The sequence below is a fragment of the Capra hircus genome, chromosome 19 (assembly GCF_001704415.2).
Source record: "Capra hircus breed San Clemente chromosome 19, ASM170441v1, whole genome shotgun sequence".
NCBI classification, from domain to species: domain Eukaryota; kingdom Metazoa; phylum Chordata; class Mammalia; order Artiodactyla; family Bovidae; genus Capra; species Capra hircus.
The window spans coordinates 34902518-34925025 of record NC_030826.1 but is presented as its reverse complement, the minus strand read 5'-3'; the positions used below and the strand labels follow the sequence as shown (position 1 = coordinate 34925025).

The 22508-nt window shown below is 58.4% G+C and overlaps 1 protein-coding gene and 1 long non-coding RNA gene across 2 annotated transcripts; both read right to left on the bottom strand.

Moving 5' to 3' along the window:
- Nucleotides 1173-19030, bottom strand: MAP2K3 (mitogen-activated protein kinase kinase 3). The gene is made up of 12 exons (XM_005693631.3): nucleotides 18834-19030; nucleotides 10147-10213; nucleotides 9829-9877; nucleotides 8988-9101; nucleotides 8772-8891; nucleotides 8257-8373; nucleotides 7333-7384; nucleotides 6121-6248; nucleotides 5616-5693; nucleotides 3735-3874; nucleotides 2673-2718; nucleotides 1173-2178 (listed from the first exon to the last, which is right to left on the bottom strand). The coding sequence occupies exons 1-12, from the start codon at nucleotides 18880-18882 to the stop codon at nucleotides 2095-2097; spliced, it is 1044 nt and encodes a 347-aa protein (XP_005693688.1). The 5' UTR covers nucleotides 18883-19030; the 3' UTR covers nucleotides 1173-2094.
- LOC106503251 lies at nucleotides 19431-22069 on the bottom strand. Its single transcript, XR_001296871.2, has 3 exons — nucleotides 21931-22069; nucleotides 20761-20970; nucleotides 19431-19650 (listed from the first exon to the last, which is right to left on the bottom strand). It is a non-coding gene; the product is annotated as an uncharacterized LOC106503251 (long non-coding RNA).

Here is a 22508-nt window from a genome sequence, read left to right as displayed (position 1 = left end):
CACTGAGCACACGATAGTGGCGGGTCTAAGTAGCCCAGACTAGTACATCGATGGGGCCATGTGCAGGCTGGCCTCCCTGGGGAAGTCACAGGAGTCAGGAGCTGGTAAGCAGAGACCCACTGAAGGTGGGAAGGGGCGTTTCAGGCACAGGGTACAGTCACAAAGACCCCCTCAGGTGAGAACGGCCTCCCCGCCCAGATGGAGCTTGAGGCTGTTAAATGCTGCATCCAGGAGGACTACCCGCAGAGGCTGTCCCAGGCTGAGGCCAACTTGGGCATTAAAGTCACACTCCGCCTCTGGCTGTAGATGGGAGGACTGGTGGATAGAGGCAGAGGAAAGAGGGACCCCAGGAGGATCCGTGTCTCCTGTGGGAACATGCCCTTTCCCCTAGAGGGCCAGCTAGGCCCTGCTCTCAGATCTTGGAGTGCAGGCCAGAAAACTCTCCTGAGCAGGATCCTTGCTGCCCAAGATGGGCATGAGGATGAGCCTATGACCCTTCCCAGCCGAGAAGAGCCAGTCCTGGGGCTTCAGCAGTTCTGGACCATTTTGATAAGCTGCAGCAGCTACTTGAGTCCTGACATGGCCCCAAGTGGGGAGTATAAAACTGAGATAAAGAAAACAAGTAAGGTGGATTTAAGTTCCACAGGAGATTAACCTGGCTCCTGGATCCCACGGGGCCTGAAGCCAGGCACACTTATGTGAGCAAATAAATTCCCTTCTACTTCAGTCTAAAGGAAGAGGGTTTCAGCCCAGGCCTCAAGAATCACAGAGTGAGAACCCTGCCAAGGGGGCCGTCCTCCAGCTGCCCCACTCCCTCTGTCCCAGAGCCTAGTTCTCCAATCCTGAGCTGTGTGGCTCTGGACTCATCTGTGAGCTGGGGATAATGAAATTACCCTCAGTGAGGTGGCCGCCCAGCCCCGGGCAGCGCCTGACAATGCACTTGTCAATGCCCCCAGGGGACTAGGCCTAAGTCTGTGCTCTGTCCAGCGTCCAGCAAGGGCCTGCAGCCTCGTCACAGTCCGGAGGCAGCCTTGTGTCCTCACATGTGGAAGTGCACAGCCCTGGAAGGCCAGAGGCCCCCCTGACCATGCTGCCTGTCCCTGTCCCTCAGAGCCACCAGCCACCACTGCACAGTGGGAGGGCTCACAGCTCTGACACACAGTCACACAACCTTTTGCCCCACTTTTTTTTTTTTTAATTAAAACAGCAATCAGCCAACTGCCCCAACCCATCAGGGACAGGACCCTGGACAGGCAGTTCCTTCTTCAAAAAAAAAATATATATATATATTTTTAAACAATACCAAAAGCAAATCCACAGCCCCTGTCGAGCCAGTCCCCAAGGAGAATGAGCTGGATGGTTCCCCTAGCACCTCTCTGAGCGGAGACCTTAGGCCCATCTCCCAAGACCCCAGCCTGAGCAGACAGAGCAGGTCTTAGCCTGCTGGTCCCCTAGCAGGTGACAGAAAAGTGATCGGCTCCAAACCATGCAAGAAAAACCAGCCAAACCCACAAAGCGAAAGAAAAAATCAGGAAGATAAATTAAAAAAATAAAGGTGAAACAACACCCCTAGAGGCGGCAGGCAAGGGCAAGGTGACCCCAGTGCCCTTAGCGCCCCGTCTGCCAGTGCTGGGGTGAAGGCCTCGGCGGCTCTGGCACCTGCCTTGTGGGAGCTCCAGGGAATTCACGTGGCTCATCCCCATGCTGGGTCCCCCAACCAATGCCGGGACAGAGGTGTGGCCAGCCTAGGCCAAGTGTGCAAAGTCCATTCAGTCCATTCAGAGATAAAAAAATATACAACTTGGGTGGCATCCAGGGCTGGGCCAAGGCAGTGGCCTGCACAAGGCAGGGTTGCCTTCTCTGTGAGGGGCATCAGGGCCCTCCAAGTCCAGAGTCTTGGGGTCCTTGGAGCAGCAGGGGCAGAGGCACTGGGGGTCCCCGATGGTCTGGTTCTTTGGCACTTGGGACCTTGCCTGTCAGGCAGGAGCAGCCCCCTGGATTCCTCTTGGGTGCCCAAGGCCAGGGCGGCAGTAGCTTATGGGTGTGGGCAAGCACTGCCCCAACAGAGGGTTGGAGCAGGTCCAAACCCTGCCCCTACGAGTCCTCTCCCAGGATCTCCTTCACGAAGGCAGCGATGTCAGTCTTCTTGGTTTTGTGCGAGGTGAAGAAAGGGTGCTCCTGAGGGTACAGAAGGCAGTCACCTTGGAGGGGCAACCAGCCAACCCCTAGTACTAACCCGCACCCTGACCCTTCCAGCACCTCTGCCCTTGGAGGCCCTCCAGGTAGAGAGTGTTCAGGCTTCCTCCCCAGCTCTCTCACTACCACCCTCAACTCGCTCTTGCCTGCACACTCCAGGACTCTGCCCACAATGGGCCTTCCACGTGGAGTGCCCTCTCCGTCAGAGAGAAGACCCTCATTCATCCTTCGAGGCCCACTTCCCCTGCAAAACCTCCCGACACCTCCAAGTAAAACGGCCCACCTGCCCTGCTGGCCCTCTGCCCCACTCCAAGGGCCTGGCATGAAGGGTGAAAGAGGGAGCCAGAGTACACAGTGAATGAGAGAATGAGAGACAAAGTCCCTCGAAAAATTGTGAATGCAGAGGCAAGCCAGAGGAGCTGCCCACCGCTGTGCATAGAGGCAGCCCTCTCCCAGAGAGCCCCACCCACACTCACCATCAGCTCCAGGTAGCTCATGCGTTCCGCGGGGTTCTTTCTCAGGCTAGGAGAGAACAGGGTAGGCTGGGGCCAGGATGGCAGGGAAGCGAATCCAGCCCATCCAGGCCAGTCAAGTCAGGCTGGGCTCGGCCCTGCCCAAGCAGCAAGGGGACACACATGCTCCCGAGGCTCAGGAAAGAAAGGGCTGAACTGTCCTGGGGGCTTCCAAGGGCAGAGTGGGATCCGTGGTGCCCACCAGAGAGACTGGACCAATAGTGACCTAGGAGATTTCCAATGATCCCAACACTAACATGCTACCACTAACCATCATATGCTTGGTGTCCTTAATCGAGAGAGGAAGCTCCTTACCACGGGTCCTGGGAGAGAATGATCCTGCCTGCCAGGCGCACCTGTTTTAAGACTTTCTTCTTTTCCAGTGAAAGAAAGAAAGGCTGTGAATTCTCCCTTGAGCGTCTCTCCGGCCACAGCACATAGCTGTTGGTATGTTAGACTCTCAGTCTTCACTTCTCACTACTTTATGATTGTATGTTTTAGATCTCTCTTATAGCCCAAGAGTATACTAGAAGAATTTACTTTTAATTTCCTTGTAGCTTTTTTTCTCCATAGTTATGTATTTCCTGTTCCATCTAATTCCAGTCAGAGAATGTGGCCTATAAGACTCTGCCTCCTGCCTTTTCCCTTATTTCCTCTGTAATCTCAAACATAATTAATCTTTACAAGGATCTTGTGGGCATTCTTTAATGTGATACAAAATTCTACACATCAACAAAAGCAAATTTACTGTGTATTTAAATCCTCCATATACTCTTCATTTTCTTTTTTGATCTATGTGATCTGTCCGTTTCTAGAGGAACTGTATTAAAAACTCCTCCCAGGACTATAGCTTGTCAAATTATCCTTATACTCTAACTATTTCTGCCTTCTATTTTGATCCTGTTATTGGGGTTTATCTGCTCAAAAAGGAGACCAGGCCCAGGGAGGATGGGATCTGGCCAGGGCAGGGAGGGGTACTGACTGGGTTCAGGGAGGCCCTCAGGTCTGAGCAGGGCTGAGACTCACCACTGTGCAGTAAAGTCCACAAACTCAGGGGAGAAACGGTCAGCTGGGAGCTGGGGGGACGGCTCCTCTACCACCTGCTTCAGCTGCTGGAAGGGGGTCCCCCAGGACTCGTAAGGAAATCGCAGAATGGCCATCTCGATCTGCAGTGGAGATAGCACCCCTGGGTCAGAGACACCCACACTCTGCACACGGAAGCAAAGCCTTCAAAGATCCTGCCTGTCCTGGTCCAGCATCCAGAGCTGGGCTGTGAGGCAGGTCAAGGGGCTGACAGGTGACATCAGTCCAAAGATGAAAGCCAAGGGGACAGAGGAGTTGGTTCTGTCCCAGCCAGCAAAGACTATAGCTCATGATACAAATTCAACCCTGGGTTTTGACTGGCTTGGCTATAGGGTTTTCAAACAATCTGAATTCAGAAGGTTTTGCACTAAAACCCAGGTTCTAGTTAACCTGGAAAAATCAGAGGGCTGGCAGCCTGGGGTGCTCCCGATAAGGCCACTGTCACCAAAGAGCCTTAGAAGAGTGATCAGCTTCGAAGTTCCCCACAGACCACTCCCTCCTCCCTAATGTCTCAGCAACACCTTAGCTTCTGCTGCCGTTTATGTGGGCTGTTGTTATTAGCGAAAAGGCAAGCGGGAAATGAAATGATTTTCATGAGCTTCAGGAGGAATGTTAGACTAAGAGGTTCATCTCCTGGACTGTGCAGCAATCCACCAGGCCCCATTAGGAATGAAGTCCGCAGCCCTTCCTCCTCCACAAAGCCCCCACCACCCAGCCACCAACACCTGTAAGCCCATGTCCAATGCTTCCACCTCCAGGAAGCCTTTCCACTCAGATCCTGTCACTGTTTCTCCCCGACTCCCGGGACACAGGGCTGCCACGGCCTCACCGCTTCTACCAGACCCAGATCCCCCTGTGCCCCACGCCTCGCCTGCAGGAACCATCTGTAGCAAAGAATGGCTGTCTCACAACAACCTCTGCTTCCAGTTTTGACTACTGACATGAAAATTCAAGTCCACTTCCCTGAGAAGCGATCACCACTGACATGAAAATTCAAGTCCACTACCCTGACAAGCGATCACCGTAATAAACAGAAGAGACCTCGTCTCAAGCAGACACACCAAAACAGGTCACTAGCTGTGCTCAGAAAGGATCTTCTCATCAGGCCCTAGGCTCCTTTCCAGCCAAGACACAAACAGGCCCACAGATGGAGGTGACACAGTGTGGCGGGAATGGCTATGACCCTGGATTTTCATAGGGCAAAGACAGCCTCCTTTTTTCCTATAGTTTCCACTGACTCCGGCACACAGGAGTGAGGACCCTGCCTGGGCTGCAGAGAAGGATGCAGTGGCCACCAGAGCTCAAGAACAAAAACAGAGAAGTGCCCAAACCTTGGACCTAGTCATTCCTCTCCTGGTAATTTTTTCTAAAAGAGCTCAAAAAATGAAAAATGAAAACATAAGCAGCCTCTGGGCACAGAGAGACATAGTATGGCATTATCTGTGGGAGTAAACGTGGAGAATCAGCAAGAACGAGCAGGGCAGGGCTGAGCCTCGCCACTGTCGTGAAGCCCTCGTGCACAAGGAGCCAGCTGGTCTTGGGCTGGCTGTGCATTCTCAGTGAGCACGAGCCCTGAGCAAGTCCAACAGGCAAGCCGTCACAGACGAGAGCGGCATAACGCTGCCCTAACCCAGGGAGGGCGTGAGGCACCTGCGGACACTCCGCTAAGGACACCATAATCTTTGATGGCACTGTCTCTTCTCACATCGTGAAGCCAACCAACCCTTCTGTCCAGGCTAGACTATCTGGCCCCCAGAAGCTCACAGACCTGGCACAGCCCCCACCTGTGCTCCACCCGACCAGCAAGGGTGCCCCAGGACATACCATGGTGATGCCGAGGCTCCAGACATCAGACTTGACATTGTAGCCTTTCTGGTTCAGCTCTGGGTTGATTCTCTCGGGCTGGAAGAGGAGCCAGAGCAGGGTCACCCAGGCCCCCTCAGCTGGGTCTGGTTGCCCCCCACAAAACGTAGGGGCCAGTGCTCACCCATCCTACCTCCCCCAGAGCAAGTGTGGAAGCTGAGGCTGGTGAGGGCCGGGGTCTCGAGGTGGAAGCCTAAGTCTTGCCACACAGCTGCCACACCTGGGGGTCCCACCTTGGGGTATCGGCAACTCCCACAGGCCCCACCAGCCACCCCACTGAGGTGAAACCTATCATCCAAATGGACACCGTGGGGCCAGTCAGAAAGGGGTGGAGAGGGCTGAGCAGGAGACTCCCTCTAGAAGGAAATTCAGGGTCTGGGGAGGCCTCATTCCTGATGGAGCAGGACACAGCTAGGTGCCTGAGCCTGGCTGCTTCCTCTGGGCATGACCTGGGCACCCCACTTACGGCCATGTAGGGTTTGCAGCCAGCATCCATTGTCTTAGCCACAGAATCCACCAAGTAACCACTGATCCCAAAGTCACACATCTTCACGTGGCCCTCCTTGTTGATAAGGACGTTGGACGGCTTCACATCTGCCAGAAGTAGGACACGCCTTTCAGCTACTGGTTGTTGGCCCCCACTGCCCAGGTCAGAGCTGGTAGCCACACCGTCAGGAGCCCCAGCCTCCAGCCACAGGTGGGGAGAGAAGTTAGCTCCAGGGCTTCCCCTAGAACCGTGTCTTTGCAGCTTCACAGTTGGGACTCAGCCTCCACTTAACCAGTGCAACCTCTTGCTCTGGGGTCCACCCAAATGCAGGGAACCCATCACTAACAGTATGAGCACTGTAAACCACCCAATATCCACCCTGAGGGGTCGGCAGTCTTGGCCAGGAAGCACAAGGCAACAGCTCAAACACAGGAGGCAGGTCTGTGGGAAATCCCAGAGCCCCAGGACTCAAGCTGGACATGGAGTGGGCACAGAGTGGGCACGGAGTGAGCTAGGGGGCACAGCGGGGCCGTCCAGCAAGCACACGCATGGGAGACATGTGCATCCCTCCTGCCTTTTACAAGGATGTCTGCAGGGGCTCAGAGAGACGCCCAAAGGGGCCACGAAAACCTGCCAATAGTAGTGACCCAGGGACCACTGAGTGAACTCTGTGTGGAAAAGCAGACCCCTCAGAACACAGAGGGAGGGGACGGGCAGGACACACACAGCCCCACTGAGTCTCAGAATCATTGGCCCAACTGGGAGGCTGAGAACAAGCAAAACCAACCCCCATGAGAAAATCAGTGGAGTCGGGGACTGGGGCGTCACAGGGCAAGAAAGGGAGGGGAGGGTGGGCGTGACCCAGTGTAAACGATGATTGGATTCGTGCAGCGGTACACATCCCACCTGCACACTCCTCAACACGTAAACAACACGTCAAGACAAGATGGGCTGGCCTTCTTGTCCCAGGATGAAGGTCAACCCTGTCCATGCTCTGAGCACCAGGGAACAAAACTGGGACTGGGCCTGGGGGCTGACAGGAATGGCTGAGAGGAGTGGACAGCGGCCTGGACGCAGCGGGCACATCGCGGCCTGTCGCCTCCCAGAGCCTCGGCACTGCAGGCCCGGCAGGACCGCGGGGACGTGTGTGTGAGGCCAGGCCCCTCCTCCCCAGCCGGTCCAGGCACTGACCTCTGTGGATCACGGACAGCTTGCTGTGCAGATGTTCCAGGGCCCTCACGATCTGGTGTTTGGGATGGGAGGTGGGGAGAGACAGGTCCATCAACAGTGACAGAGCCAGAAGACTCCCCAGCCAGGGTGGTCTGTCGCCCTCTCCCAGGTCACACCCAGCCCCTCACCATCTGAGGCTCCCGCCCACATCCCAGCCTTTGCTGTAGCGTCCTGGCCACCCTGATACCTGGTTCCTGCACTGCTCTGAATGGGCCAGGGTCTCAGGTGATGTGACCAAGACCCTGGCGAGTCTGACTTATGAACCCCCAGAATGCTGTCCCTCCCTCCACCAGACTCCTGGGTAGAATCTGGCCCTTCTGCAGCCTGCTTGCATCCACCGCCCTCTCCCCTACCAGCAGTCACTGGGCTACATGCTCAGAGCCACTCCCCACAGGAATCACCCCAAAGATCCTGACTCAACGCCCTGGCGGGGGGGGGTATGTTAACATGTTTGCAGCTGCGGTCAGGGATGAGGACCACAGGTACACAGACCCCACTCCCCTTCTGCTTTGGCTGTTGGGTGCTCATGCCCAGGGAGCCGCCTGCCCTAGGACATGCAAGCTCAAGACCCGTGGTTTTCTCCCCTGACCACATGCCTCTGCGAGCTGCCTCCAAGCATTTTCAGGATAAGGAAGCTGTGAACACTAAGTCCTCTTCTGTGGCCTCAAAACTCAGGAACTGCACAGGAAGGCCCAGAGATCCTGGTTCTGCCAAATCTGTGTGGCTCCAGGGCCCCGGGGTCTCCTGAGCAGGCTCCGGTCCAGGGTGGGGGCACCTGGGGCTTCCAAGGGCAGCTGCCCAGCTGCAGGGCCACAGCTGGAGGCCACACGGGGGGCCCAGCTCTGCCCAAAACACTACCACTGGGACCCCCCCAACCCCACTTACAGACACAGCGATCTCCCCAAGAATGTCTTCTGGAATCGTCATGCCCTTGTCTAGCACCTTCCGATAGAACTTGTCCAGGGACGTGTCCATGAGCTCCATGCAGATCCACACATCTCCCTGCAGGTGGACAGCCATAGTTCAGCCACATCTACCCAGGGCTACCTGGCCCAGCATCCTCCCCATGGAGCCAGCCAGCCCCTGACACACCTCCACCCCTCGGCCCTCAGGGGTTCTCTGACCTCCCAGCCCCTCCCCGACAAGGCTCGCCTACACTGCTGGGTCCACGCGGCAGCCTTCCCCGACTGTCACACTGGCTGTCCCCCATCAGACTCCTACTTCCACGGCTCATCCCAGCTCTGACCCTGGCCGATGGGTCCCTCCACAGGCAACATACTGTTCCCACCCCCACACCCCATCCAGGACAGCCTTCTGAGAAGGCTGGGTGCAGCATCCCCTGGGGTAAGCCTGAGCTCCTGGGCTCCCTGCCAGCGGGGAGGCTGGCTGTGTCTCCTCACCTCTCTAAAGAGGGCCCCGTAGAAGGTGACGGTATAGAAACAGTCCACTGTGCGCATGTTGACATCCAGGTCCATGAGCAGGCGCTTCTGCTCCTGAGAGTTCACGGTGGCTCGGATGCGCTGCGGGAGGAGGGGCTGCGGTTAGAGCCCGGGCCGCAGGGGTGCAGCCCCAGGTGCCCCCGGCTCTAACGGCGCTGGGTCGGGGACACTGCTCACCTTCACGGCCATGATGGTGCCACTCTGGGCATGCCGCACCTTCTCCACCACCCCATAGGCACCTCGGCCCAGCTCTGAAATGGTCACCAGGTCATCCGCCTCCACCTCAAAGTTCTTAGGGGACAGAAAGGAGAGAGGGTTCAGAGGGGCCAAGTCAGGCACCAGTGGAGATGCTGGGGCAGCAGAAAGAGAATCACCAGCCAGTCAGACCTGTGCTCAAGTCTTGCACCAGCCACTTCTGCTGTGTGTCCTGGGATAAGTCATGTAACCTCTCTGAGCCTCCCCTCACCTTCTCTAAAACAGGCACAGCACCTACATCAGAAGGCTACTACAGGGTGTCAGCACATCAGCCTGGGAAACGCTCCCAGCGGAGCTGGGCCCTAAAGAGATGCCCTTTTCCTCTCGCCCCACCCTCTCAGGTGGCCAGACTCACTTATTCATCACCTACAGTGTGTAAGTCCCTGTTTCAGGCTCTGGGGACACAGACAAGACAAAAGAAAGGCCTTGCCTCCCAGGGAGCAGCGGGGCCCTGGTCGCCCACCCTCCCTCTTGACCTGCTGCCAGAGGAAGCAAGCAGGCAGATGAACAAGACTCCTCAGCATGTCCTGTGGGCAGCACACGGCCTCCCAGGGGAACCACTGGCGTCGGGAGGTGCCAGTGAAATGCAGGCCCTTTGGGCAGAGCCAGGGATCTGCACACTGAGCACCGTGACTCTGGCTCCCCAGGGCCCAGGAGGTAGCCGCCAGATGGGCCACCTGGTCAGCGTCAGGGAGCCAGCCCCCCTCCACAGCCCAGCTCTGTCTCCACCCACAGACACCTCCCAGGGTCTACTGACACCTACCCTGTCTCCAATGGTGATGAAAGCCCGGGAGTCCAAGTTCCGGGGGAGCCTGCAGGGGAGAGCGGAGGTGTGAGCCCCAGAGAGCTCTGCCCTCTCAAGGGGGTCCCCTGCCCTCCCCCACAGTCACCAAGCATCTGCAGGGCAGCACATGGCCTGTCACATGGACACGCCCTCAGAAAGGCAAGGAGAGCTCCGAGAGGACGTGTGAGGCACACAGCCCCCGCAGCTGCTTAGAGGAGATGCCGCCCGCACAGGCGGCCTGGCCCCTACATTGGCCCCTGCAGGAGGCCTTCCAGGAAGCACCAGAGGCCAACTCACGTGGGGCTGGGCGCCGGCGGCTTGGACATGCAGGAGATTCGTAAATCCTTTTTCCTCCTGGACTTTCCTAAAAGGGAGAGAAGGGAGCGTGCAGTCAATCACTGGTCAACCAACATCCCCAGGGACAGAGAGGGACAGGCCCCAAGGGCCCGGCACTGACACAGATGCCAAGGGCCACTGTGGTCAGTGCCAGGATGGGACCCCAAGGCCTCCCCACAGGACATGTCCAGCCCAGGCTAGAGGGTCCAAGCCCCGCCGGTCATCCTGAAATAGTCACTCCACGGTCGTCTGAGAAAAGACAGCACCCCCAAGGAAGATACGCCTGCTCCCCAGCCCTCATGAGGCCCCTGCGCTCCCAGGCCTGAAGAGTGAAAGCTGAAGTCCCAACACCCAGTACCTCTGAGCATGATCCTACTTGGATTTACAGAAATGATCAGGTCACAGTGAGGTCACAAAGTGGAGCCCTGATACAACACAACAGGCTCCTTAAAAAGGAGAAGCTTGGACTTAGAGACAAGACGTGCATCCGGGAGGAAGATGACCATCTGCAGCCACAGCAGGACCAGCTCTGTGACACCTAGATGGGCTCCAGCCACCAGACAGGAAGTCCAGTATTGAAGCCACCCAGCAAGTGGGGCTTTGTTTGACAGGCCTTACCCACAGCCAGGCCCATGGGCCAAGACCCTGTGTGCAAGCGCCCATGTGCAGGCCCCCTGTGTGAAGGCCCTGTGTGTGCAGGCGCCCGTGTGCAGGCCCTATGTATGCAGGCCCCATGTGTGCAGGCACCTGTGTGCAGGCCCTGTGTGTGCAGGCCCCATGTGTGCAGGCCCTGTGTGTGCAGGCCCCATGTGTGCAGGCCCCGTGTGTGCAGGCCCCCTGTGTGCAGGCCCTGTGTGTGCAGGCCCCCTGTGTGCAGGCCCTGTGTGTGCAGGCACCCATGTACAAGCCCCATGTGCAGGCCCCCTGTGTGCAGGCACCCATGTGCAGGCCCCCTGTGTGTAGGCCCGGTGTGTGCAGGCGCCCATGTGCAGGCCCCGTGTGCAGGCCGCCTGTGTGCAGGCCCCGTGTGCAGGCACCCTGGCCTCTCTCAACCTCAGCTGCCCCAGAAAGGGCCCAGGTGGAGAAGCATGAGGATCCACAGTCACACCTGACACCATCAGCACTTCACCCCAACTCACTCCCGGCTGGTGGGGGGTGCGGAGAGGGTGGGGGCTGGCGGGGCAGATAAGCCCAGCAGGCCTACAGGGGTCAAGGCAGGGCAGACTCAGGCCTGAAGCTGGACCCAAGGCCTCATCTCACCCCTGCCCACTGCCCCAGGAAGGCTTCACGCCTCTGGGCCTCAGATTCCCCATCTGGGAGGAGCCCTGTCCCCAGCTCCAGCTGGGGCATGAGGTGAGAGGGGACCAGCAGGGTCCAACCTTCCCGGGAGTAGGCCCAGACCCCTGGACAGGACTCCCTGAGGCACAGGCAGGGCCAGCTCTGGCCCTGGCCACATCTGCACAGTTTGTTCCTTTGCTGTTTGAAGTTCGCCAACATCAAGGGCCCCAGGAAGCCCGCTCCCCTCCCCAAGGAGCTGGATGGGCCTGAGCCCCAAGGCAACGCCTCCTCAGCCCACACCTCCTGGGGACCAACGAGGGGTCACCTCTCCAAGCAGTTGTGTCCCCGCCTCTTGGCCAGCTGAGAATGTGGCCCAGTGCCCAGCCTTCAGTTGGTGCTGAAGAATGGGCATCGCAAGCACTGGGCAGCCCTGGAACTAGACCACCCGGAGCAGAAACAGTGACCACACGCCTCTCCTGCGGTCCAGTGTCTCCTCCAGCCTCCCGCCCAAGACCCGCACCCCTTGCCACGGTGTGCACACCCTCTTGAAGCCACCTCTGGACTGGGTTTGGACCAAGCCTCCAGCACACCCTACTGTATAGCCTCAGCACCTCTCTGTGAACCCACCTGGGCCCCTGAGCTTGGGCCCAGCAGTGGTGGGGCTGGCACGGCTGTCCAGTGACGGGCAGGAGCATCAGTGCCCCTGGGGAGACAAGGCCCAGGCCCAGCTGTACTTAGAGCAGGGTGAACCATCCATCTCTGGGAGGGGCTCCAGCATCTGCCTGGGATGGGTAGGCAGACACCTGCAGCCTCTCCTCAGAGGGCCCCCAGGCCCCCTTCATCTGTGGGCCTGTCTCCCCAGGCTGGGCGTCCTGGGCTGGAGCATCCTGGCTTGTGGGGCGGCACCTCTACCCCGCAGATGCCAGTAGCACCCTAAGTTGCCGAATGTCTTCAGACCTGGCCTCAGGGCCTGCCTGCTCAGCGATGAGGGGACGGAGGCTATGAGCTGGATGGCTTGGGGTCCTCCCATGGACTCTGCAGATGAGTAGGGCCGCAGGAGGTGGTGGCACAAGGGAGGTGGGGTCCCAGGGTTTAGGAAGCCAGCGTGTGGCCAAGTGGCCACCTCGCCACTGTGGGGTGGTGGGCTGGGGGGCGGGCAGGGCTGCTGGGCTGAGCGGCCCCGGCCCAGCCTGGTGCTCCCTGTGGGCTCAGCACTGGGGGCACTGTGGCAGATGTGGGCCTGGTTGTGGAGGCTCCTTGGAGTGGAGAGCCCTGGTTTCCCTAAGTGAGGTGAAGCGAGCTTCTCCTCCAGGGGCATCGTGGCGCCTAGAGGAGACAGGAAAGGCCTGCATCTGAGTGGCAGGCTGCTGCTATCATAGACAAGAGGGAGTTAAGAGTGAGGCCCCCACCTCCGACAACCAGCCATGTTGCCTTGTCTGTAAAAAAGGGATGAAATCACTCCACACTGAGGTCATGGCTGGGCAGCTGGCACACCCCTGTGCTAGGGGCAGGCTCCAGGTGCCCAGTCAGGTCCTGAGCAGGCCTGGGCTGGAGGTACATAAGTGGGGACATAGCTCAATGCAGGCTGGGCGCTGCTCTAAGTGCTGTATCTGACTACTGAACAGGCAGGTGCTTTTGTTCATCCCCACTGTATGAATGAGGATACTGAGGCTCAGAGAAAGGGGAGGGACTTACCCAGGACCACCCAGCCTGTAAGGCACAAAGGTGGGATTTGAACTTGTCGCAGAGAGAGCCTTGCTTTTGGCGACAGGGTTGCACAAGAGCCAAGGCAAGTGTGGAGTGAGTGGAGACCCAGCTCTGGGGCTGCAGGCTGTGCCATCGGGGCACATGCTCACCAGTGGGCCCAGGGCTGCCTGGGTCAGGGCCTTTGGCCAGGACTGAGCCTCCGCTGCTGGTCCCCAGACACTGGGCTCGAAGTGCATCCCTTTACACTCCCTGATGGCGCCCAAACACCTCTGCTGACACCCGAGGCCCTTCACTCGTCCCCTTGGACCATTCGCTTGTGAAAAGCTTAAGACAAACCCTGGAAGCTATACAATGATGCAGTCAATGAAAGTCAGGGCTGGTGGTACAGCTGCCCAGGTGGAACACTGTACCACTGGGAACTTGAGATTCACTTGATGCAATAACAGCTACAGATGCTGAGACACACTCAGTGCTTCCACACGTTAACACTCTGACCTTCAACGGAGGCCCCAGTATCACCCCCATGGGGCAGTTCCTCACTGCCGGCCAGTTCCAGCCTCTCCCCACCCCCACCACACACCAGCGCTGGCCCCACAGACCACGGTGTTGATGCTGGCCCAGGACTCCTGCAAGTCAGTGAACTTAAATACACCACATGTACCTTAGGGCTCGATTTAAAACAACAATACAGAAATGATGAGCACAAAAGTCAGGACAGTTATCAGAAAGACGCAACACTGAAGGGCTTCAGGGGCACAGAAATGTGAGATATTTTTTAGCTGGGTGTCAGGAGTACAGAATTCGCTTTTCTTTATTCCTTAAAATGCAGAGGTACATTCTATATAACCTTGTGGTGTCTGTGATATACGTGCAAATAAAACACATAAAAGGAATGGATGCCCACCTGCTGGGAGGCATCAGCAGCAGCTGCAGGCCCAGGCCCCACACCACAGGAGGACAGTTCAGGGTTGCCTGGAGGGGTACCAGGTGGGGAAGGGTGACTGGACATAGCCTCCCAGAGAAGCCAGGACAACCCCTGGGTTGCCAGTTCAGCCTGCAGTGACACCCCAGAGAGGGGTCCTCAGGACAGGGAGAGGGTGACAGGTACCTGTCCCCATCAGGGTGAGTCTGGTGACCCTTTCTGGGGGGCAGGGGTCCCAGAGCCACTGAGGGGGAAGCAACCACAGAAGCATCTGGGCAAGAAGCCTGACTCACGTGGGCAATGCTGTGAGCACCTCCGAGAGGCACCGCCAAGGGGAAGCAGGTACAGTCCCTAGAGGCGATGAGCCCCAGCGTGCAGAGCTGAGCTCCGGGCAGGCCCACCCCATCTCCCTCATCCAGCTGGCATGGGGCTCTCTGTGTGTCGTTCTTCCCCTGCAGCCCAACAGTGACCCCTCCCAAGACAGTGGCAATGTTCCCCACGGCCACCAAGGCCCTGCCTCCCAGCTGCTACCCATCAGCTCCGTGGTGAACCTTGAAGCTGGACCTTCAGAATCACTCCCCCACCGCCTCCTTTTCTCCAGCCAGGGTGCTCCCCGGTCAAGACAGTCCTCACCCAACCCTGCATACCCACAACAAGTGCCCTGCCTGGCCCTGAAGGGGCTCTGCCCACTGAGCAGCTGGCCTAGGAGGTTCCTACTCTCCTGACTCCTGGTCCCACATGCCCCACACTGTGGGGGAGGCAACCATCCCATTCTCTCTGCTCCCCACGAGCCCTCCCCAGGAGGGCCCAAAAGGCCATGAAGCTCCCGGCTGCAGTGTGGGGACCAGAGCCTGGCAGGTGCCAGCTGCAGCCAGAGTCGTGTCATAGGGCTTAAAGTCCACCATCAAGGTCCCTGTTCTGTTTGTTCATCCACCAACGAACAACTGCCACCGCCATAACAACGAGAAAATAACAGATGACATTTGTTTGACAAACACTATCTCCCACCTTTACCACCACTCTGAGATGGGGGGTTGGTTACTCTCACTTTGCAGAAGAGGAGACTAAGGGTCAGAGAGGGCACTTGAGGAAGCTGGGAAGCAATGGAGCGAGTCAGAATTTGAACACAGGCCCATCCACCCCTGAGCCCAGGCTCTGCTCCCCTTCCTGTCTCACTGAGGTTCCTCGTAGACAGAGGGCAGTCTCTGCTGTCCCTGTACCTGGTACTAGCGAGGGGGATGAGGCTGTCTACACACATCCTCACAGCTACCAGCATGCAGGGCTCCCAGACCCATTCTGCAGGTGAAGAAGCTGAGGCCTTGCATCTGAGAGCTGGGCAATGCCAGGGGACTGAAAGCATTACAGCGGGCAGTAGACATCCAACATTACAGCGGAGGGGTTGGGCTGGGATCTGACCAGAGTCTTCATCTCTGTGGGAGTTCAAGGCACCTCTGCTCCTCTGCAGCCTGGAGCCCCCAGCTGCACATCTGAGCAGGAGGAGCCCCTGGGCCGAAGGCAGCAAACAGTCACCACCACCTGCTCCAGCTCCATGAGCAAGAGGAAGTTCCTGGGGGGATGGGCGAGGGGCCAGGAGCAGGGGTCTGGAGCCACCCCGTACCAGGTCCAGGGAGGGGGCCGCCTCCACGCCCAACCCAGGACCAGAGGCCGGCCCATGAGGTGGGGACTCAGCCCCCCTCCCACCCACCAGCAGCCAGGCATTGGCCCTTTAAGCTGCAGCCGGCAGGCTGGCATGCCCCAAGAGTGAGTCAGTGCCCAGTGCCCGCTGACTCACCCGCCGGAAGCCTCCCGCTGCCCCGGCCCTCTCCCCGCACAAGTGGCTGAGAACTTTGCTCCCTTCAGGCCCTGAGCCACAGGCTGGCTGATAGACAGTTTCCTGTGCGTCATGCCAGGGGTGGGGAAAGTCCCCAAGATGCCACCTTCCAATCTTTCCAAGAGCCAGGGACAGGATGGGTAGGGGAGGGCAGCCACATGGCAGGAAAGGCCAGGACACTGTGCGCCTGCAGCCTCAGTGTGCCCAGGGGGCAGCAGGAGGATCAACCAGGAAGTGCCCATGGGGTCAGCACTCACAGTGCAGCTGGGGGCACCCCAAGGACAAATGTGGCTGGAGGCAGCAGACCCAGACTGTGCTATGCCCTCTGACCCTGGCTGCTTTCAGCCTCTGACCCCAGGCAGAGATGGCCTGTGGGCAAGGGGGCCTGGGAAAATATCAGGGCTATGGGGCCTGGGGCCTCATGCACTCTTGGAAACTCCCCAGGCCAGGGGCAGGGAAGGCAGGGCAGGGCACCCCTGCAGGGCAGGAAGCTCAGAGGTAAAGTTCCCTAAGGTCAGGTGCCAACCACACCCTGCTTGGTCCAAATTCCTCAAGAAGGCGTGAAGGAGGACATCACTATGGGAGGGGCTAGGTCGAGCCACTCCTCCTGTCTGACCTCAGTTTTGTCACCTGTCAAATGGGCCTCACTGCAGTGAGCATGAAGTGTGCCAGCTGTAAAGGGTTATGCACACATAAGGCACCATCTCTGGCTCAGGCCATCCTCCAGGTCAGGCATGGACTCAAGGAGATGCTTCTGGACAGAGGTGTGATGGGGGAAGGGGAAGTGTCCCACCAGCTCAGCCCAAGCACCCAGCACAGAAAAGGGACACAGGGGAGCACCGGGCACTGAGTACTAGAACCCCACCTCCATCTGTCACAGCTGTGTGACCTCAGGCAAGGCGCTGAAAACCTCTGAGCCTCAGCTTTCTTATCTGTGAATGAGGCTGTGAACCATAAATGGGTGAATGCATGGCACATGGGAAAAGTTTGGGATTTTCGGGGGAAGGCATTGTGGCTTCCCTGCCACGTGTTGCCACAAACCCCAAAGAGGTTAACGGTGTCCCTGGGCCTTGAGTAGACCCCTGACCCTCCATCCAACCCACTCAACATCATCTGTTATCCAGACCCAGAAACTGGAAACTCATCCTGGCCCTCTCTCTGCTGAGAGGCTCAGAGAAGACAATACCAGGGCTCAAGTCACACAGCATATGAGTGTTGCCCCAAAGTGCTTTATTCCTTCATACGCCTGACTACTCTCCCTTCCCAACCTTGCAACTTTAATTTTTATTTTGATGAGGAGCAGAAAGGGATTTCAAAAACAAACACTGCTTTGAATCTCTTCTTTCTGCCCACGAAAACCCTGTGGCCCAGAGAGGTTGATGGACCTGCCTGAGGTCTCACAGCCTGGCCAGGCTAGGCCTAAACCTGGAGCTGGGGAAGAGAAATGTCTGATTTCCCGGTTCCCAAGCTCCACGAGGTCGGCGCGGTGCAAGTCCCTGCCGGGTACTCACAGTAGCTAGGCAGCAGTCAGGGACCCAGCCTCCCACTTAGGTTAAGACTTAATTACCCTCCACCTGGCCTGCTGGGCTCGGGTCCACAGCCACTGCAGCCACCAGGAGCAGCAGCAGGGAAGGAGGACCCACACCCTCCCTGTGACCCCACAAGCGCTCCAGCTACCACCCCAGCCCCACCCAGAGAGGCAGGGGTAACCCCTGATTAGGGTCCCTAAGGGCCAGCTGTTACCTTTCTCCTCCTCACTCTGCAGCTACAATCCAGGAGAGGCAAGGCCTGGATCCCACATGGCTGGGGCCTTTCCAGCAAGAAAAATGGTAAGAGTAACACAGTCAGACTGTCTGCTAAGGCTTCTCATCATCATCACCCACAATTGCCTAGAACTCTTTAGTATTCACTATCTCACATCCTACGCCTGAAGTCCACGGAAGGTAGGTGTGATAAGGACACTCTTGCTGCTGGCGTGAAGCAGCAGGTTAGGGAGGCGGGGGCAGCCCATTCATTACGGATGCGTCCGGTTTGGAAATCTCTCACAAAGTCCAGCCCTCTGAGACTCTGACATGCCAAAAACATCCTTTCCTTTTCCTGCCAAAAAAAAAAAAAATCCCCCTTTCACCCTCCAAGTCTCGTCCTCCCCCTCTGCATGACAAATCCTGCTGCCGCAGCCGCCACCTCACAAAAATTTCCAAGAAGGCCGGCTGCTTGGAGAAGACAAAAGCAAGACCATTGCATAGCCAGCAACCGCCCGGCAGTTGGCCCTGGACCCACAGACAGCGGGGACAGACCTGGTAGCAATCAACCCTGCACAAGAGGAGGTGAGCTCCCCTGGTGCAGAGAGAAGCCTGCAAGTCCAGATGAGCAGAGCCAGTGGAGAGGCCATGCAGTAAGGTGTGATGGGAGGCCAAGAGAGGTTCCCCCTCACCGAGACAGGGCTGAAGGACGGCCAGGAATGGGGCCATGGTGGGGCCTACTAGGATGGAGAGCCTTGGGGGAGAGGTAGGGGAGATCTGAGCTGGACTGTAGCCAGGACACCCACATGGAAGGAGGCGTTTACAGAGAGATCCCCAGAAGGGCAGTTAAACCCCAGCCAGCATACAGCCCTGGGACGCAGGAGTGGAGCGGGGCTGGGTGCAAGATGGGAGTGAATCCCACCTGGGACCCAACTGAGGGACCCAGACTGGGAGTGTTCATTCCTGTCCATGCTGCAGTTAAGGCCCAAATGGGGAGGTCCAAGCAAGGTTTCTGACCCGGTGTGGGGTGATCAGAACGAAACCTTCGCCAGAGTTCGGGCTGGGCCCGAGACCGATCAGGGAGGGGTTCCAGGCCGGGAAGCTGCCCGGGTGCGGGCCCGGCCAGGAGACCGCGCAGAGGTCGGGTCCGCAGCCCGGGCGTTCCTACCTTTGGACGTGGGCACGCCGGCGGGCGGGCTCGGAGCAGTAGACTCCATGGTGCGGGCGGGTCCGGGCGGCGGCAGAACTAGTCCAGGGGGTAGCGGGCTCGGCCCGGGCGGAGTGCGCTCATGGCTACAGGCAGGCGGACGGCCCGGGCGGCGGGCAAGGCGGCTACAGGGACGTGCCCGCGGCAGGCGGCGGGGCCAGACTGGGCAGTGCGGCAGGGCCCCAGCCGGACGGCGCCGACGTAGGCCCCGCCCCGCGAACCCATTGGCCCTCCAGTCTCCGGGCCCGGCCCCTGCCTATCAAACGCCGTCCGGGGCCTGCCCATCAAACTCAAATCTCACCCTCCATTGGCTCGGGGCTCGGCTCCTCCCACATACTATCAAGCCCGTCCCTCACCGGGAAACCCGTCAGGCCCCGCCCCTCGGGGCTCGGGCGGGTCCTTCCCGCTGCCGGTCAGGAAACCAGCCCAGCCCACTCCCGGGCCCGCCCCGGGCGCGCAGGCTGCAGTGCCCAGAAACCCTGGGTACCCCAGGCCCGCCCAGCTGCGGCCCGGGGAGCGGAAAAGTCGGTGCTGCGGGCGTCAAAGTGCGCCCGCCAAAGTGCGCCCGCCCCTGGTGGGGTCGAGATCACATCCCGCTTTGACTACTTCCTGGCCAGGCTGACCTGGGCAAGTCATGTCACCCCGGAGCCTGTTTCCGCGTCCCCGCCTCCGGGCGCTGCTGAAAGGAAGGGACCCAGGCTTCCGCAGACACTCAGAAGGTGTTTGTTGACTATTCATTCCGGACGGACCAGCCCTCTCTCCTGCTCCCACGTGGAGCCTGGGGGATTTCAAGAGCCACTCACCAATCTGGCACTGGGACCAGGTCACTAGAATGAACAGTCTAGCAGAGGTCACGAGGTCAGTCCCTCGCTTCACGTGGGCGAGAGTGTGTCACCTGCCAGGCACCTCACGTGAGGGAAGCAGATTCCACCACCTCCTAGAAAGGCTTGAAGCCTTCTCGTTTGTAAGATGAGGTGGCCATAGGGCCCACCCTCACAGTGATGAGGAGGCCCGATGAGATAAGGTGAGGCCTCCTTATTATCATTATTTCCTCCTGCACCCGGGGCGTGGGCAGAAAGACAGGAGCTATGGACTCAGCAGGTTATGAGTTCAAATGCCAACCGTGCCACTCAGAGGTGGGTGCTGAGCATCTCCATGCCTGCTGACATACCTGTGCTACAGGGACAGGGCAACCTCTCTGAAATGGGTTCATGAGTGTGAGCTCACAAGTGCCTGGCTTAGGGCCTGGCACTCACTAGATGCCCAGCAAGTGTTTGTGAACTTCCTATGGGAAACTGACCCGGGCTCACCACTCCTGGGTGTCTGGAGTGGCTCAGAGCACTTGGTCCCAAATGGGTCTTGTGACCTCGGGACCTGCTGCTTACCCACCTGGAAAATGGGCAACAGCACAGACACCTCCCCACAAAGACTGCAAGCCTGGTCCGGTAGGTTTTCTGGATTCAGGCCCCTGCCAACCGCTGGGACTTGTGCTCCCTCCGCACTGTTAGCGGGTTCTCAGTGCTGCCCCTTGTACACACGAATACCCGTCCTACCGTGAGGCCTGCGCCTCTGCTGTTCCCTCAGCCTGATACATCTTTTCCCCCAGCCTTCCACCATGATTCCTGGAGCTGGTCCCTTTCATCCCATAGGCCTCCTCTTTTTTTTTTTTTTTTTTTAAGAGTTTTTGATGTGATCCATTTTTAAAGTCTTTATTGAATTTGTTACAATATTGCTTCTGTTTTACCTGTTGGTTTTTTAGCTGGGAGGCATATGGGATCTTAGCACCCCAACCAGGGGTTGAACACTTGACCCCCTGCAGTGGAAGGTGAAGTCTTAACCACAGGGCCACCAGGGAAGTCCCCTGCAGGTATCCTCTTAAATGAACTACCTTAAGAGGCCTTCTGGCCATGCACCCAAATCAGTTGTATTCCTCTGCACAGCACTGACGCCACCAACACCTTTCCTATTTCCTCTGGACCGTCAGACCATCCTGGGCAGGAATCTTGCCAACTCGCTCTCTGCAGCACTCCTGTTGCACAGCCCAGGGTTGTGGACATGTTATGCTATGTTGCACAACCCTGTTCCACATAGTAGGTGCCTAAAAAATATGTGAGGAATGAACAAAGGAAGCATGGAAAGCATGCCGCAGACACTGGAAGCAACTCCTGTCCCAACCCAGCCTGCTCCTATGGCACCTATGACTCAGACGAGACCTGCCATTGCAGGAGGTGACGCTTAGTCAGGGAGCCTGACATACAGCTGGAGAATCACAAAACTCCCTGTGGGCTGCTATAAATAGACATGTGAACAAGGTGCCAGACTCCACCTGGGTGAGGTCAGGAAAGCTCCTCAGAGGAGGTGACTTTGAGACTGGGCCTTTAAAAACCAGGAGGAGCTCATCAGGTAGAGAAGCCAGAAACAGAGGGTTGGAGCTGCGCAGGGGACCGCCTGTGAGAGCCCAGCTTGGACGCAGAGCTCCCTGGTTGCAGCCATGGCTGTTGGCCTCCCTCTGCCTCTAAGCAGCACAGCGAAGCTGGGTTTCCCCGACCACTCAGAAGCCAGGAGGGACTTTGGACAGGGTGCCTGTAGCAGAAAATAAGTCCCCAACACCCTTCCATGTGGACTCAGAGAAAGGGGTGTAGCCAGATCAGGATGTGGGCCTGGAGGTGGGTTCAGGGTGGGGGGTGGGGCTGGAGAGAGGATGGCTGAGCCCAGGATGGCGGCCCTCTGGGAGGTGACTCTTGAGGGAACCCCACAAGCGAAATGGCCAAATTAGATTATAATCGCCAGGGGATGTGTTCCCGGTAAAGGAGGGAAGAGACCAGCGGGCCTCTGGGGGGCGGGGCTGTGGTTTTAGAGACGGGAAGAGCCTCACTGCAGCCTCAGGAGGTGAGGGAGGGGAGGGAAGAGCACCCCAGGGAAGGGAACGGCGTGTGCAAAGGCCTAGAGGCAGGCGCCCTGCTCACTCACGCCCTCGGCCCCCTCCCACTCGCAAGTGCACACGCCCCAGATACACATGCATACAGTCGTGAGCACAGCGGGATGCACAAGCGTCTACCTGTCCGCGGAGCGGCCACTCAGGCTCAGGCACGTTCACAGACACTATCCGCACGCACTATCCACACTCGCATACACACACTCACACACGCACGCATGCACGCACGAACACACAGCCCTGATGCGGCAGGGCATCCTCAGCTTGCGCCCACAGTGCCCTCTGGTGGCCAGTCCTGGCATGGTGGCTGGACCTCAGCTGGTCACTCTGTGGAGCCCTGGGCACTGCCAGCACCTCTTCTGCCCCCCTCCCCGTGCTTCCTGCCCCCAGTTCCTCCGCAGCAGCCAGAGAGCCTTACAAAACAGGGCTGGCCAAGAACGCTCTGACGCTCATCAGAGAACCTCCCCAGGGGTCTCCCAGCCCCAGCCACTCCCAGCCCCAGCTCTCCTCCCTGAACCTTCCTTTGCAAAGGCTGTTCCCTCAGCTGGGAATGCCCTTTCCCGCCTTTTCCACCTGACTCATTCCTACCCCTCAAGGCCCAGTTCTGAAACAGGGAGGGGAGGCTCTCCCTGACACTGCCCCCGAGGGACCCCAGCTCTGCCAGTGGCTGCAACCCCACCTGCATCTCCAGCAGAATTGAG